Source organism: Phalaenopsis equestris, unplaced genomic scaffold, assembly GCF_001263595.1.
Source record: "Phalaenopsis equestris unplaced genomic scaffold, ASM126359v1 Scaffold001265, whole genome shotgun sequence".
Lineage (NCBI taxonomy): Eukaryota > Viridiplantae > Streptophyta > Magnoliopsida > Asparagales > Orchidaceae > Phalaenopsis > Phalaenopsis equestris.
Genome location: NW_018165704.1, coordinates 263,387 through 281,384, shown reverse-complemented (window position 1 = coordinate 281,384; position 17,998 = coordinate 263,387). Strand labels below are relative to the sequence as shown.

Sequence of the window (17,998 nt, the reverse complement as noted above, 5' to 3'; positions counted from 1 at the left end):
AGAATGAGTATAAGCAGGGATTGGGAGAACTTTATTAATAGACCTATGGGTGGGGCTGATTGGATGGTTGGACCTTGGATTTAGGAAATGAACCGAACCTTTTGTCTTAATATCAGTGAAGTAAAATGGAATGCTCCCTCTAATTATTATGGATATATGAATGTCACCTCATTCATAATGTCTCATCATAATTCAATAATAAATTTATTGACAAATTGCTAATCATTATCAGTGTAGCTAGTCTTAGCTACTAAATCCTCAAAAAGATTCTGATGTTCAGTAATTGATATGTGCCTTGCTTGAGGGACATTAGCTGACCATGAAGTCTAAGAGTTGGCCCCCACCCACAATTGTCGTGTATCGAGTTGAAAATTAATTCTTTTGCTTGCTTCTTTGAACTCCATAGTTTCATGAATGGTAGTGATAACTCATAACTAGTTTCTAAGTTGTCCTTGATGAGTATTGGAGGAATGACTGAATTTTTTTTGTTGAGCTTTCTAATTAATTGTGACCTGTTTATTTCTTGCTCTATTATTCTCCATACATAAATATGTGGCATCTAATTTTTTAACTTCAAAAGAATTGCGGTCTTGGATGGTGCTTTGTTTTAGTATTTTTTTTCAGGTCTAATGTTAAGAAAAGTTTACCTAGACTTCATTTTTGGCTAATCCAATAAAGTTAGCATACCTTATCAATTTTATTTTAGCAAAGTGAGATGCTTCGATAATCATCAAATTGATACTAATAAGAAAAGCCTGCTTTCTGAGAACCAATCTAAGAATTTATTTGAATCATGAACTCCATCAAAGGTAGGAGTTTCAACTTTAAATTGCTAGTTAGATTGTAATGTCATCAACTTGCCTATTTTGGTGTTCACCTATACCAAGATATCTTGGAGCATGATTTCTCATTGAGGAGGTGCAGGAGGGTTGTCAATATGATGACCCAATTGTGGCTTCATATTTATAATACGAGGGGATGTAAGAGATTACAGAGGCAGACATGCTGTGCTTTTCCTATAATAGCAACTTGTGAGCTTATTTTCTCTTATTGTGCTATTATAATTATCATGTCATACCAACTGTGCCATCCTATCCTCGTGCACGTGCAAAGTGTTAGTATGATCATCAAAACCCCTGTATTATTTTCATGTTGATTTGGACGAGTTGCATGCCTAGGAGGCATGATGAGTAGATAGTGGACATAATGCAGACATGTAATGCAATAAAAAAAGATAAAAAATCAGTAAGCTACTATTAGAATACACCTTAAGCAATTGAATCACTCCACATCCATAGCCAATAATAATTTAAAATTTTATGCTTAGATATCACATTCAAGTTAAGTTAGCTTGTAAGTGGAACTCACAACTAATAATTAATTTAAGGGGATACTAGATTCGTTGTTATGGTTAGCATGCAAGAGGGCTCTGGTTAAATTTTGAGCTAATTTCTTTAAATTATTAACTAACAAAACTTGAATAAATTTATATATTTGCTAAATGATAAAACAATCAAGTTTTTGATAACAACTAATTGAAGAAAAGAGATATTACTGAAAGCGAACACTTGATTAGCATATGAATGCCCTAATGGATGAATACTTGATTGTGCTCCTAGCTTCCTTGATGAATGAACAACTTACAGCCTCGAATGGCCTCAAGAGCTATGATATCAAATTATTCAATGGATATGGTGGTGTTTAAGGTTTTGATTATTTTTATTTGTGGGGGAATGTATTCGGAGTGACTTTAGGATTTGTGAACTTCGGGAGGTGGATGACACACGGTGTCCTAGACCTAGAAGGAGAAGACCTACATATGGGGTGTTTTGTGTTTGTTGATGTTGTTTAAAGCTTAAGGAAAAGTTAGGTTTAGAGTTCTGAGGGATTTGAGTACTCTTTAGAATGGTATGAACTTAGGAATAAGGACATAGAGTTATTTATGATTTTATATAAAGGATTTCATGTGGAGAGTGAAAGGAAGGTTGGTTGGCTAAGTTTGGACAAATTTTGGATAACTTGGCTATTTTATGATTAACTTTTTGTATGAGTGTGAAGCTTTAGGGAGTAGCTCCAGAAGACTCAAAGGATATGTATAAAGGAAAAATACAAAAAGAATTAGATAAATCAAACATAGAACTATTAAATATCTTATTAAAGAGGGATCTTTAAGATCACCAAACTAAGGGTGTGTTTGGTAGCATACTATTTACGGGATTTAGCCATGTATTTAACTTAAATCGTGCCAAACATAAAAAATAGAAATTAAATCCAACGCTTCGTTAATTCAAAATCTTTCACATTCCGTCAATTTCTTTGCGCTCCGTTTATTTTACAACTTAATCCGGATTTATCAAATCTACGAGATGGATTTTACGAGACGTCGCTCGTCGTCGCTTGCGAGTTCTGCGGAGTTAGATTAATCTGATTTAACTGGATTTTATAGATCCTGTTTAATGTAAATCCAAGTCGCAGCCGAGCACCGCCTAAGGATGATGGTTTAGCCAGCAAGTTTTCCCTAAGTGTAAGTATATGACTTCTCCAAAATGTCTCTTTCATTTCAAGGCATTTTTCTTACAAATTTCATGATAATTATAATCATTATATTTAAGGAGAAGATAACAACTCCAAAGAATAATCAAATTGTAATAAATTCACTTTGAAACTTTTTTTTAACTTTGAATTTTGATGAGTTGGAAGGCGAGGTGGCAGTGTGGATTTTACTTGATTGTTGTGGCATTATGGATGCTACTTAGACAAAAATTCTAGATTTAATTTCATTTTTCAATTTTGATATTCATATGCTGTAAATATGATTCTCCTTAAGTTGAAATGAAAATTATAGAAAGGAGATAACAAAATGCAATAAATTATAAGAAAATAAATATCTACTGTGCTCATGAATATGGTTATTGGTTGTGCCAAACCATAACAGTGAATCTATTATACCCTGAAATTTGTTCTCTTGCTGCTTATATGTTTATATACTAAGTCCTTCCATTTTCTTCCGAGATTCATTTTTGTAAATATTATTTTTCTTGAATGATCCTACTTGTGAGTGCTATTTTTGGTAGGATCTTCTGTGCGAAAATTATTGAATGCTGAATCTTTGAACCAGCAATAGTCTGTTCAGTTTATTTTTATTTTTTTTAAATTGCAGGGCTTTTGTCGATGCCCAAACATGAAATCTCTTAAAGACAAATTTTTCCTCGTTTAATTTTCTCTTGCTAATTATATGTTTATAAACCAAGCTTTTCCATTTTCTTGAGGGTTTCATTTTGTAAATATTTTTTTTTCTTGACCGGCCCCACTGTCGAATGCTAATTTTGGTAGGATCTTCTGTGAGAAAACTCTTTAATATAGTGAATCTCTTAACCTTTATTTTTTCAGACATCAATTGCTGGCAGGGGTTTAGAGGAGAGATTGTCTATCAGACGGAGTAAAAACCATATCCTCTTTGGCGGAACAAAAATATTGCAGCATACTCAGGATAAGGTACATTTAACCGTGATATATACTATTTGCTGTTCTGCAATACTGACTTTTTCTGAGATTTACTACATAGTCATTTCATCTGAAAACACCTGATGGGGGGTGTGTGGCTGTTGTACTACGAACGGGATTTGAAACAAGTCAAGGAAAATTGATGCGAACTATTTTGTTTTCTACTGAGAGGGTAAAAATTATACTTTTGATGTTCACTCAGCCAACAACAAAATTAGGGGTACTATTTCTTATGACTTTATTTTTTCAGGTGACTGCAAATAATCGGGAAAGTGGACTATTCATTTTGTTTTTGGTTTTCTTTGCCATCATTGCTGCTGGTTATGTACTTAAGAAGGTAAATGAAGTTTTGGAGGTGGTGCAATATTAGACCGTTTTTTAAGAATTTGGAATATTTGTGAATCATCATCACTTATTTGGTCTTTGGTGAAAGTATCGGCTGTGCCTTTGAAAAATATATGATCTTGTAGGGTCTGGAGGATCCAACGAGAAGTAAATACAAGCTTATTTTAAGCTGCTCATTGATAATCACTTCAGTCATCCCTCCTGAGCTGCCCATGGAGCTTTCAATAGCTGTAAATACATCTTTGATTGCATTAGCACGCCGTGGCATTTTTTGCACAGAACCATTTAGAATACCGTTTGCTGGAAAGGTTTGTTACAAAGAAAAAACAAATTGTTTATTAGTGCTAGTCACTGTCTAATTGTGGAATTTCATTTTGCAGGTTGACATATGTTGCTTTGATAAAACTGGAACTCTTACATCAGATGACATGGTATGATGCTCAAGATTTAAGTTTAGTTTGTTCTTTTAATTTTTCTTTGCAATTTCATATTTGTCTGTACCAGGAGTTTCGAGGAATTGTTGCTTCAACAAATAATCCAGATTTGGAGTCAGATGCGACTAAATTGCCTCGACGCACTGTTGAAGTGCTTTCTGCATGCCATTCATTGGTTTTTGTAGATAATAAACTGGTATGGTTTATTTTGTTTTTTCCAACTGGTCATCTGATAATTTGAACATCAGCAACATGGTTCTAATAATTCTTATTTTTTCCTTTAGGTTGGCGATCCTCTTGAGAAGGCTGCACTAAAAGGAATAGACTGGACTTACACATCAGATGAGAAGGCCATGCCTAAAAAGTGATTTTCTTAAGCTGTTCGCCTTGATTTTTTTTTTACCTCTAGCAATCTTCGTGATCCATTATTCACGCACCATGCCATTTTTGTTTCCTTCTGTTTGTTCATTGTTATTTGTTTAAGTTGTATCCGTTCTGTCTTTTTCACACACATTGGTGCTTACATAGAAATATTCTGGGAAACAATGGATGTGCATTATTGAGACAAAACTGAACAACTAACCCAATATAATTTTGGGTGGTTTTTTAACTCTTTTGAGAAACAATTCACGTGCGTTATTGAAGTAAAACTGAAAAACTAACCCAGATAACTTTGTGTTTAATAACTTGGTTTGAATCAAATTTTTTTACTTTATTAATGTTTTTTTTATTGAGTTATATTTCCATTTTGGCAATGATCTAACCTGAAATGATGAGATTACCTGTTTGAGATGTATCATTGTCATCATCATAATCATTAGCCTTATCCCGACTATCTGATCGACTTGGTGATGTACAATATACATAATATAGTAAATAATTGGGAATTTGTCATTGTGCTTAGCCATCTAACTGCACTGTTGGCAGCAATCCATTCGTTACAACTATTATTGTTCCCCCTTTGCCATAGTTTGAGCCTGTCTGGTGGTGCCTTGCTCTATGTGAAAATAATTGCCAGACATACTTCTATTGCTTAAAGATTTCTGTGTTTAAAATTTTTAATGTTGTTGATCTCTCTTCTAATGCGTCCTGATCTCCATTGTTAACTGATACTTGTCATCATTTGTATGGCGTTCAGTCGACCTTCAAGGGCATGCTTATTACTTGTTGTCAACGTGTCTTTTGCTGTTATTTAAGAAATTCACATACATAACACACAATTCCTATGAATTTACATATCTAACACTTAAAAGTTTGATATTTATATTTACATATTTACAACAATTTGTTTTCATAAACCTATGCATTGCAAGGAGTACTTCACTTTTAATAGTTAGTAATAATGGTATTTTTTATGTAATATGGAAGATTTGTGTTTTATTCATGTAAATATAAAATTTTAAGTCTTAGATATGTAAATATATAAGAATTGTGTGGTATGCTGAAAATGCCCCATATTATTTTTGCCTTCCAACTATACTTCTTGTTCTTATTTGATATGCTGTCATTTTATCTTGAACCTCATCTATTTTCCTGACCTTGAGCTCTTGATTTGCAAACTATGTGCCAATTCCTAATATCTCTGTTATATATATATATATATATATATATATATATATCTGTGTGTGTGTGTGTGTGTGTGCGCGTGTGTGAATGTTTCATGTTGTAGAAAAGGAGAAGAGTCTAGGAAAGCTTGGTTTGGTCATTCTTTCAATGGGTATTAAACACAAAAAGTTACATAATAAGAAAAAGAAAATAAATAATTGAGATAACAAACACAAAAACCACCATAGCTTTCCACCATTTGATCCATTTAAGGATTGCCTATTAATGTTAAGGGAGCAATCTGTTCTCTCTTTCTTTCTTTGTTTAATTTGAATTTATGAGAAAGGCATTTTTTTTTGTAAGCAATGAATTTGTGATTTCTAATTTTCCTTGTATTCTACTCTCGTCAGCTCTCTCTCTCTCTAGCACTTCATCTCAACAAGATGATAGAGATCTATCATTCCAAGTTTGCTTATAATATTTTTGAATGTGAGTTTGCTTAGCCTTTTGTTGAATATATCAACAAGTTTTTCTGTTGGGACATATGGGCTGCAAATCAATCGACTTACTAGTTTTTTCTTTTATAAAACGTCCATCAACTTTTATATATTTTTTATGATCATGCTATTGAAGATTGTGAGTAATGCTAATGGCATATTATTGTCGCACTGATGTCATAGCCTCGTTCCTTCTGATTTTTGAATCTTCCAAATAGTTTTAATTCATAAGAGTTCACAGATCTCATGTGCAATTTCTCTAAATATGGATTCAACTTTGGATCTTGAAATAATATTTATTATTATTATTATTTTCTTATCTATGTTATAAGGTTTCCTCCAAGATGCGTGCATTATCTTGAAGTGAATCTCCCATTCTCCAGTCTATTTTTGACCTTGCATGGTCAATATCAGTATAACCATCAAGTTGTAGAGTTTTATTTTATTTGTGACCTTGCATTATCTTGAAGTAAATCTCCCATTGTCCTGTCTATTTGTGACCTTTCATGGTCAATATCAGTATAACCATCAAGTTGTAGAGTTTCATTTTTTTTCTAGATAATTTTCTGTGCTGAGCTTAGTTTTTAGTATCCAAGGACTCTATGAGCAGCTTGAAGATGATATTTTTTGAGTTTGTGTATAAACCAGACTTACTGTAAACGCAATATTGGTGTGTTTATGTGCAATTGTTTCCTAACTACACTGATTTTATTTTTTGATCTCCACTTATCTTTCTTCTCTATTTCTGCCTAGTTTCTGACTTGATTCAGTATGTTATCTTTGTTTTCTTTAATATGTTTATATTATATTTTTATTGATAGATGAAGATTCCTTTTCTAGTGGAGCAATTTTTATGTCCAGAAAGTATTTGAATTTGCCCAATTTTTGGATTTCAAATTATTCAACGATTTTTTTCTTGATTGATTCGTTCACCTTATTTTTATCTCCTGTAACAATTATAGCTTCAACACATACTTTAAGAATTGTAATATTTTCATCAATGAAATATTTTATGAAAAGGATATGATTTATTGATTTTGTTTGCGCCCCATTTCATACATGATTTTAATAAATCTACCAAATCATGCTCGTAGAGATTGTTTGAGACTATAAAGCGCCTTTCTCAATCTACATACTTTAGTTTTTTTCTTAAAGAGCTATTGAGTGCTGGCATAGAAGGTATATCAGCTTTGTCAACTTTTTATTTTAGAACGCATTATTCATATAATAGTGTTGCGTGTATTTCCAAGGTTTAGCAACAGCAACAACAACAAAGCCTTAATTCCACTACGTGGGTTCGGCAATATGAATTCTTTTTCTCCATTGTGTCCAGTTTAGTGTCATATTTTCATTTAGTTCTAATAAATTAAGATCATTTTTTATACAATAAGCCCAAGTCTTCCTAGGTCTATTTCCGCCTTTCTTAACATAAGTCGAATCTATAACATCTACTCTCCTAATTGGATCATCGGATTGTCGACGTTTAATGTGACCAAACCATCTAAGACGACTCTCTCTAATTTTGTCCGTCACTAGAGCTATTTTTCAAGGTTTAGCACAAGATAAATTAAAATTCATATTGCATTTAATTCTGCATTAGGAGTGAGTGTTTCTTGATAGTTGATTCGACAGTGTTGAGTATATTCTTTGGCAACTAATAGTGTTTTGTACTACATGCTTTCGTCTGATCTATATTTTAATTAAAAGATAATTTTGTATCCCATAAATTTTTTCTTTAAATTGCTCATCAATGTCTTTTGTATAATTTTTTTTTAAAGCATTTATCTCTTATCTGTTGATATTTTTCTAGCTCTTAATTTCTAGTGCCTGAAATAGAGTTGGGCTATTTTAATGTTGTTGGTGTGGATGTTTGTTTGGAAGGCCTGATATAGGAGAAAAAGTTTGAAGGGATGCATATTGAGAAATGGGGTGCAATGATGAATATATGTTGATGGGTTGATCATTGTTAACTGAAGGCAACTCTAATTCTCAAGCCTGTTGGGGATTTTGGCTTGGTTTATTCCTCCTCATGTAGATCTAAAAAGATATCGTGATTAGAGTTTCTGTGATTGAAATGTCAATATGGAAGACAAAGGTTACATCAAACTTATTTTCCAGTTAGCCGTTCTCCTCTTGAACATGAGTTTAATTAAAAAAAAAAAATTTTAATCGAAGGTGTGATATCTTTTAAAGTAAAGAAATTTGTTGTTATTGAATGATAACAACAAAATTATATAGCAATTAAGTTATTCTGTCATAATTTAAAATTATGGGAGAGGGTAATTGAATATAAAGTAAGACATGAAACAAAGATCTCTCATAGTCTATTTGGATTTATGCCATGCAAGTCTACTATGGAAGCTATACATTTATTGAGAGGTTTGATTGGGAAGTATTGAGTGTGTAAGGAGGATCGTCATATGATTTTTATTGATTTAGAAAAAGGCTTATGAGAAGGTTCCAAGATTAGTTCTTTGGAGAGTTCTAGAAAAGAAAGGTCTTGATATGACATATATTCCAGTCATTAAAGATATGTATGCTAACTCTGCTGCTTGTGTTCGAAAAGGAGGATTAACCAAGTACTTTCCTATTTCAGTTAGATTACATTAGTTATCGAGCTTAAGTCCTCATATCTATTTGCTTTAGTTATGGATGCTCTTACTGGACATTTACGCGAGGATGTACCTTGGTGTATGCTTTTCGCTGATGATATCCTTCTTGTGGATAAGACCAGAGAAAAATTTTAGGAGAAAAAAGTTTAATTATGGAGTTCTACATTGGAGTCTAAAGGCCTTCATTTGAGTAGATCTCAAACTGAATACATGAAATGTAACTTTAGTAATAGCTATAGTGGCGAGTTGTAACTATATGTGATAAAATCATGAAAAGGTGTGAACGTTTTAGATATCTCGGGTCTATTATTTAAAATGATGGTGATATAGATGAGAATGTTATTAGTAAAAATTCAAGTTGGTTGGTGGAAGTGGAGGAAAGCATCGGGCTTATTGTGTGATAGATAAGTACCGTTTAGACTTAAAGGAAAATTTTATAAGATAGTTGTAAGATCTTTAATGCTTTATGGCGCAGAGTGTTGACCTTTAAATGAGAAGTATAAAACAAAGTTAAGCATTGGTGAGATGAGAATGTTGAGATAGATGAAAGGCTTGACCCTTAGAGACAAAATGCGAAACAAATCTATCCGTGAAACGGTTAGTGTAGCTCCACTGGCAGCCAAGATTAGAGAGTTATCTTAGATAGTTTGGTCACATTCGACCATCTGATTTTCTAGTTTTGAGAGTAGATGTTTTAGATTCTACTTATGTTAAGAAAGGCAGAGGTAGACGCGAAAAGACTTGGGCTTATTGTATAAAAATGATCTTAATTTATTAGAATAAGATGAAAATATAGCAAAATGACTCAAATGGAGACTTCTTCTTGTGTCGTTGGATCATAACATTTATACCCTTTTTGAGTAGAGAAATATCTTATAAAGGCTCGTTTAAGTGTTCGGAGTTCTAGCTTATCTTGATGTTGTTTGTGGATCCAGAGATGAGCATTGGGCCCAAATTTGGAGTAGTTTTTGAGAAAAAGGTTTTTGTATGCAAAAATTTCATAAGATAGTTTAGGAGAATTTTTAAGCCGATTATACTTGAGGATATTCTATTGATTAAAACTTTGTTTGGGAGCTTCATCATCCATTAAAGTTCCGTTTAAGTAGCATTAACATAAACAACAATATAAAGTTCTAATTATTAAAAATGATAACTAATATAATTTTTTTTGTACATTATTAATCATAGTTTTTCAAACACAAACGACTAAAATATCCCTATAGCGTCGCCATTTTCTTTTTGAGAATTAGACATCTTCTCTTGGAAGCTTTTCACGGGAGGCAGCGGAGGAAATCCTTGAGCGGTGTTCACGATGATCGCAGATGCTTGCTTTTCCTTTAACCGGCCACTGGCTGCGAGTTTTGCTGGAGTGGGTGGCTTATGTTGGTGGGAACAAAGCAAAGAGCTAGAAGCTCTTGAATTAGATGGCGACAACAGTATTGCTGCTTTAGAAGTTAGACTTCTCTGATTTTGATGGTGTGTTTGAGCTTCTGAGGGCGGCTGTTGATGGAGAGCGTCTTAATGTTTGGATTTCAATCGATTTTGTGACGTCGTCTGCAATTGCATGGATTGGCAATGGGATGCGATGGATTTCATAGATCCAGGAGTGGCTGAATCCTATGACGACTATAATGGTGCACATGACAACTCAGCTTCTGCTGTGGTTTGTGGATCTGTTGGTGCGACCACAATGGCGAGGAGGCAGAGGGGCAGAGAGGGAAGAGATGGACGAGGAATTCGAGGCAGTGCCTATTGCGAAAGGAGAGGAGGTAGTGGGGCAAGGTATTAGAGGATGGGAGCAGTGGGGGTGAGGTTGCAGGTGATGCTTGGTTTGATTTTAAATTTTTGATATTTTTTGTTTCCTCCATTTTTTCTTGGTTTGGTTTTATGTTCAACAATTATGCTGCAGAAGCTCAAGCTCCAGTGGTAGATTGGCGGTGACAATGAGATTTACCACAGAGGATGGCAATAACATAACACTATTTTGGACAATGTCATCTGAGAAACAATGAAAACGAGCGGACAACTTACTGAAGCTATAGAGATGTTGTGATATGAAACAGAGTGAAAATGACGTTCCATTCTACGAACTTCCGGCGACGCTGCTATACCAAACAAATACCATGTGTTTTGTCGGCATTCTGAGGATCAGAATGGAGCTGTACTGTGGTGTCAAATAAGACCTAAGTATGTCAAAATTAGAATTACTTCTACCTAATGCCTGTTTGGAACTTGATTTTGGAAAAAAAGTGTCCTGGTGACTTATAGAAGATGCCAATTTTTTTTTTCTTCTATCCCATTTTGTTGTAGTGTTATGACAGGAGGATTGATGGATGACACATGCTTTATTGCAAAAGATGATGTCTAACGGAGATAAACACAAGAGTTATTTGTGAGGAACATCTTTATGTTAGCATTAGATGAATTTTTTTAGCGTCCCAATAAAAATAAGGAACAAAAGGCCGACATCAAAAATTTTTTTATATGATATGACTGTGTTTTAGTACTAGTAGCTCTAGTGACAGAAATGTAACTATGGGTGATCAAATTATTAAAAGTATGAACGCTTTAGATATCTCGGGTCTATTGGTCAAAGTGATGGTGATATTGATGGGGATGTTATTAGTAGAATTCAAGTTGGTTGGTTGATGTGTTCGAATGCTTCGGGCCTATTGTGTGATAGAAAAGTACGGCTTAGACTGAAAGAAAAATTTTATAAGCTGGTGGTGACACCTGCAATGCCTTATGGCACTGAATGTTGATTTTTAAAAGAGAAGTGTAAAACTATGTAAAGTGTTGCCGAGATGAGAATGATTAGGTGAATGAGTGGCTTTACACTTAGAGACAATGCGAAATGAATATATCCGTGATAGGGTTGGTGTAGCTCTAGTGACAGACAAAATTAGAGAGAGTCGTCTTAGATGGTTTGGTCACATTAAACGCCAACCATCTGATTAGAAGAGTAGATGTTTTAGATTCGACTTATGTTAAAAAAGGTAGAGGTAGACCTAGGATGACTTGGGCATATTGTATGAAAAATGATTTTAATTTATTAGAATTAATTGAAAATATTACACTAAATAGGACACAATGGAGAAGAAGGATTTCTGTGATAAAGGTTTTGTTGCTGTTGTTGTTGTATGATGTCTATGTTAAGTGCAATTATCAATAAATGTGATGTGTCATAGCTCAAAAAATTTGAAGGATCTAAGTTTAAGAACTATTTAAAACATTAAAAAAGTAAAAAAAAAAATGCTTATTAAATTTTGTATCATTTTGAACAAGAGAGCATGATTCGAAAGGTTTTCTCGGGAGTTAAGAAAGTTATTAAGAATATCGATTTCGTTTGAGTTGAGCTCTTTTGATTGTACAAAAAAGTTTATCCTTTTGACCGACCTTCGTTTCCACCATAGCCTGGAGACCTTTCTTGGAATTTTTCCAATATTTTTCTTTGATCTTTTTTTTTCCTAAATAAGAAATGCACCATTTTTTTGCTTTGGGAGAAGTTCTTTCTCCTTTTTTTTATGAAATAATTAGTGGCCTCTAATCTTGCTCACTGGTTGTCATAGCTGATGTCTTAGAGAACATGTTATCTAGCATTATCATCCTTCTTTCTTCTTCAACTTTTATCAACAAGAAGACTTCATTTTGAGATGGTATGTTCTCTCTATTTAAACTACAAAGGCATACTTATTCAAATTCAATATTGAGAATTTCAAAAAATGCAATAACCCTTTGTTTGAGAATCACTGTATCATTGCTACATTTTTTCTTGAGATCTTGGTAATAATGTAGTTCAAACCAATCAACCTTCGTTGTATAAAATATTTAACAAGTAGAAATTATCTTCTTTGATTGTTGAGAATTTATTTTTGATTTTATAAATGAGAGCACCATCTTTTAACTTTTGAGCATGTTTGTTTGACAATGTCCTAAACATCTTTTGTAGTTTGAGGAGCATATATGACTCATTAATTTTAGACATTATTTATTTTATAACTATGTCATGATCACGTAATTTATTTCATCTCAAATTTCAAATTGTGGGTCTTTCGGCTCTAGAGGATAATCCATAATTTGATATGTTTTTCCCTTTCCTTTTTGGAAGGTTTTCACAAATTGAGATCACTTAATATAATTTCTTTCATTCAATCAACATGAGGCATGTAGCTCGCTCTAGGGATCTTCTTTTGTGTAATTTTCACTATTCATGACGGTTAATTTCTTAGAGGGAAAATCAAAGAAATCGGACATAGTGAAAAGGAAAATAAAAGATAAAGGATAAAGAGTGAAAAATTAGGCCCTATCCACACTCTTTGATATCATGTAGAAAAGAATAAGTGTTTAGAAAAGGTTAGATTGTTCATTCTTTTAATGGATATTTATACACAAAATAATACATAACTAAAAAAAAAATAAATAATTACAATACCAACGTTAAAAACTGCCCCTAGCTATCCTGCTGTTTGATTCATTTATGTTATGCCAAGAGAACAATATGCAGGCTCTTTATTCTCTCTTTTTTTGTATATGAATCTTTGAGAGATTTATTTACTTGTAGGCAGTAAATTCGTGGCCTCTCCCTTGTTGATCCAATGTCCTTCAGCACATGGTGTCATAGTTGTAGTCCATGACTTTACTTACATTATTTAAAAATTAACAAGAAATAGTTAAAATTATCAATATTTTACTAATAAGGTCAATACTATAAGAAAAAAAAGAAAAATTAATGCAGTAAATGTATTTGTTAATGTTATATTGCTTCAATATATTAAATGCACGCATTAAGGATATGCATAAATTGTCTAGTATAACAGAAGGTTTACGATAGTATCACAAGGGTTCATGCCATTGTACAATTTTGATGAATGACAAGTGATTGATGGAATAAAAGATGAAGCAACAAGAAAAATAAATAATTTTAATCGACTTGAAATGAACATGATTGATGGAGATAAAATGAGAAAACATACAATAACTCAATTTAAAAGCAGAGGCATCTCTAGCTAGAGCAATAACAATAAGGTATAGCTGCTCACTTAGGAGAAGCGCAACTTCTCTTCGAACGCTAGAGCATCTTTTCCTTGAGGTTGATTTGGTTTTCTTCGGTAATTAGGCAATTGTTTATTTCGATATTGGTTCAAGATTTTATATGGGTGCAAATCAACCGTGGGATAAAACTCTTGAATAAGGATTATTGTTTAGGGTTAATTTTAGGCTTAGGTTTAAGTTTTAGGTTTGCAATTGAAATTATGGGTAATGATTGGGGTGATGGAGTGAATTTGATTTCAATTTAATGATGAGATCCTATGATTCCATCATCTTAGGTGGATCCTTTTTAGTAAAATCAGAGGTTGGTAAGCCTTGCAATCCAATGAATTCAATTAGCAAGACACAGTTATCTTACCTAATATCCCAAACAGATTAGGATGGATGCATGCATGCGATTTTATAGTGAATTTATTTTTAGTTAGCTTTTTAGTTTGGCTTTAGCCTGAGCATATGTTGAACTATGGCTTATATCCATTGTAAGGTCCGAGTTTTGATTTATCGTATTTAATAGCTTTGTGCTGATCCAAGTTACTATGATGTGGTCCAAATCTATTGGAAGATCCAAATCAATTAGGTTGACGTTTATATCTGCTTGATGACTGGTAAACCGGACTTGCGACCTCAAAGAAGAGAAAAACCTAAAATGTTGGGTGAAGGCCTTATAGTATTGGCAATGCAGCTCATGCATTGATTGATTTTGATGGTTTTCATTGATATACTATCTTGATGAATGCAGGGCTTACATCTATGAAAAAGTGATCATATCATTTAGGCTATTGATTTGTATCTGATATTTGAAATCGAAAATAGGGGGTATGGGGCTTATAACTGTTTATGAACTGCCAAGAAGTTTGGGGCTTACATCCTGGTGTTTTTAATAAGATCAAACTTTGGTCCTCGGCTTATGTGCTTGATCGATTGAGTTTACATTAAATATATTTATGCTGGGACCTGCCGATACTATAGAAATTCACGTTTTGGGATGATATTTAGATGATTTTGTGGTCCTTTATGGGCATTACGGACTGCTAGTCCAGTAAATGGTTTGTTGGAACTTTTAGCCACTTAAGATCATTCTGAAGTTTAAGGTGCATGCTTCTAGATTAGTAACATATTTCTCAATGTTCAAGTATGTTTATCAAGAAATTGACTTTGATATTGGCATCCATACACAACTCAAATGCCATTTCTTGTTTATATTCTTGTTGAGGTCGTTTGATCCTTGAGGATTTGTAGTTGAGGTTCACAATTCCCGTCGAGTCGTTTGGCAAAATTTTATTTGTGTATTGAAATACCAATGTTAATTAGGAATTCGGGATCAAAATCAAACAACATATCAAAGAAGGATTTTTCATACAAGACGTCTATGAATCGTTCCCTGATAAAGATCTTGGTGGAGCATGACATAACATACATTGTTGGAAAGGCTATGAGATGTACGCCAATTTGTGTTGTGGTGGGGTGAGATGATTTATGTTGCTGAGGTTGGCGTGAGAAATATTAATTGTTTGCAAACAAATGACACCTATCCTTAGGATTTTTGTAGAGAGATAGAGTGAGAGAGTGCCATGACCTGTCCTAGAGCTGGAAGTTAATCAAAGTAGGTACAGACAGTTGGACATTGGAAATTAAATTTTTTTATTTCCATTTTCTATGAATAACATTTTAATAATAAAGAGCTACTATAAAAAGAAGGAATTAAAGTTATACAATTAAATTTACCTCATTTTTCTTGTCTGCATCCTCCATAAACATTTCTTCTTCTATTACTCATTTTTATAATCAAATGATTAACCCTGTAATATTAGTTTAAAACAATAAGCTAAAAGGTTAGTGAAAACTCATACTCTTAAACTATATTAATATAAGAAAAAGGGAATGATATGTATGCTAGTCAAAATACTATAAATCCATATCAGAACATTAGAAAATTTATTTTTTAGGTATGATCATCCATGATAGTTCATAACATTCAATGCCTATTAGTAACATGTCTATATCATTTTATATCTGTACAACTTTCATAGGAACATCGTCTAAATTTGTGTCGATTAAGAAACATCAATATCAATAACTTTTTTCATTTACATACACGTGCATGTTAGCGTTTGACACTAGTATCATAAATGTGTGAACTCTATCATAACCAAACATGCACATGAAACATACTATGAAATTTACTATCTAATTATGATTACGTTATTTTCATTTGCATGACAGTCAATAACGTACATAACATTCAATATCTATGATAATTTAAACAATGTTGAGCACATATTATTCCTACAAAATGAATTAAAATTTAAATAGAATCATAAATTATGAGTTTGCAGTGTTTTCAATATTACTAGTGACATTACAATAAATGCATTTGGTTTAGAACATAGCATAAGAAGAAAAAATGTTACTATAGCATAAGAACAAGAATACTCATTGTACTTTTAGTTGATTTTGCTTGCTTTTAAGTTCTGCAATCTCTTATGCAATAGAACACCTATCATATGTTATAAAGTATTATTATTGGTAAATTAACTAAATGGTTTATCGTTATTTATAATTAGAATATTTTTAATTTACAACATTTTTATGAACTTTGATATTAATATATATCTGTTTAAATCCCACTACTTAATTTATGCTGTGCTATACAATTAAATTATTTCTATGATTTAGTATCTTGATTTGACAAAAATGATGATTTAATTATTAAGGAATTGTAATTCATCTTATTATCAAATTTATTGTTAATTTATTTAGATGTAAAACAACTCTTAATTAAAGTTTTACTTCTTCGATTCTATTATCTCGCCCACACTTTTTCCTTGCGTGCATGAAAGCGCCCAAAGTCCTGTTTTTTTTCTTGCTAGTCTTCCTAGCCCCGATTGACATAATTCCATATTAACATCTTAAATATATAACCATTAAATATATTAATTTTTTTTTTCAATAAACAAGCCTAACACATTACCCTTACCTTCGTCTGACTTGTTTCAACACCTCCTGCACACCAAAAGTCACACGGGAGGGTTCAGTCTTCGACACACAAGGCCCCCTCTTCACTAGCTCGCACAAAACCCTTCTTTTCCCTTTTCCTTCACACAGGAATATGCATGCAACCACTTCCTTCTTCGATGTCACTCAGCTCACCTCCTACTTCAAGTGAGACAAACACGATGCGCTGTTGACCTCATTTTTAGTGAGGTCTTAGTCTTCTACTCTTAGAACCTAGGATCTAGCTTTAGGAGTTCTTATTGACCATCATAGCGGACTAGCAATGGAGCCCACCTCCCGTAGAACTTCAAGCCACTTCTTGACTCATTTTTGTGAAGAACTCGCATGAGTGGTTCCAAGCACTCAACTTCTAATTGCAAGGGCTAAGGACCAACATGTAGAGGGCCTGAAAATGAGTTCCTATAGGATCAAACAGCCTTAGGCGAACCCTTTGTGACTCGATTACTCGCGAACGCTGCAATTCACGTATTCACTGCACCACACACGACTTTGACCTGAATTGACTTGCTAGCCTGCTCGCCAGCCTGCAAACTCGTCTGAACGACCCCGGATGACAAAACAGACTGCACAGACGCGTCTGGAACGTCAACTTTAGCTAGGAAGGACACCTAGGAAGGACACCCATAGACACCCATATCGCTATGATTTCACACGCGAGCGACTAACACGAAAATCAATGCATTTTTTTTATTAGCGGTACGTGAGCCCGAGCTCAACCGAGGTTCGACGGGTTTGATTCAGGCTGGACTCGAGCAGGCTGGACTGGATGCCTGAACAAGAGTTAAGTAATTTGAATTTTAAATTTCAAATTTCAAATAAAATATTTAATTCAGTTTTAATGAAATTTAATTAGGAGCTCTTATATGCTAAATTAAACTCCTCCCTCCGTTTGGAAATTCATTAATTCCGCGCGCCAATATCCTGGAACGTTCCTATGCGATTCCCCGGATACAAGATCACACTGAAAGCATTCGACCTCCTTCCTCAGAACGAGACT

General features: G+C 33.5%; 1 protein-coding gene across 1 annotated transcript in view; it reads left to right on the top strand.

The window, feature by feature from the left end:
- Positions 1–17,998, top strand: part of LOC110033712 (probable manganese-transporting ATPase PDR2) — a 62,555-nt gene that overhangs the window by 16,124 nt on the left and 28,433 nt on the right. Inside the window, exons 7-13 of the mRNA XM_020737769.1 lie at positions 3,391–3,495; positions 3,566–3,676; positions 3,755–3,841; positions 3,975–4,157; positions 4,230–4,280; positions 4,354–4,479; positions 4,568–4,647. Coding sequence (XP_020593428.1) covers positions 3,391–3,495; positions 3,566–3,676; positions 3,755–3,841; positions 3,975–4,157; positions 4,230–4,280; positions 4,354–4,479; positions 4,568–4,647 — 743 coding nt within the window. The remainder of the gene's footprint in view (positions 1–3,390; positions 3,496–3,565; positions 3,677–3,754; positions 3,842–3,974; positions 4,158–4,229; positions 4,281–4,353; positions 4,480–4,567; positions 4,648–17,998) is intronic.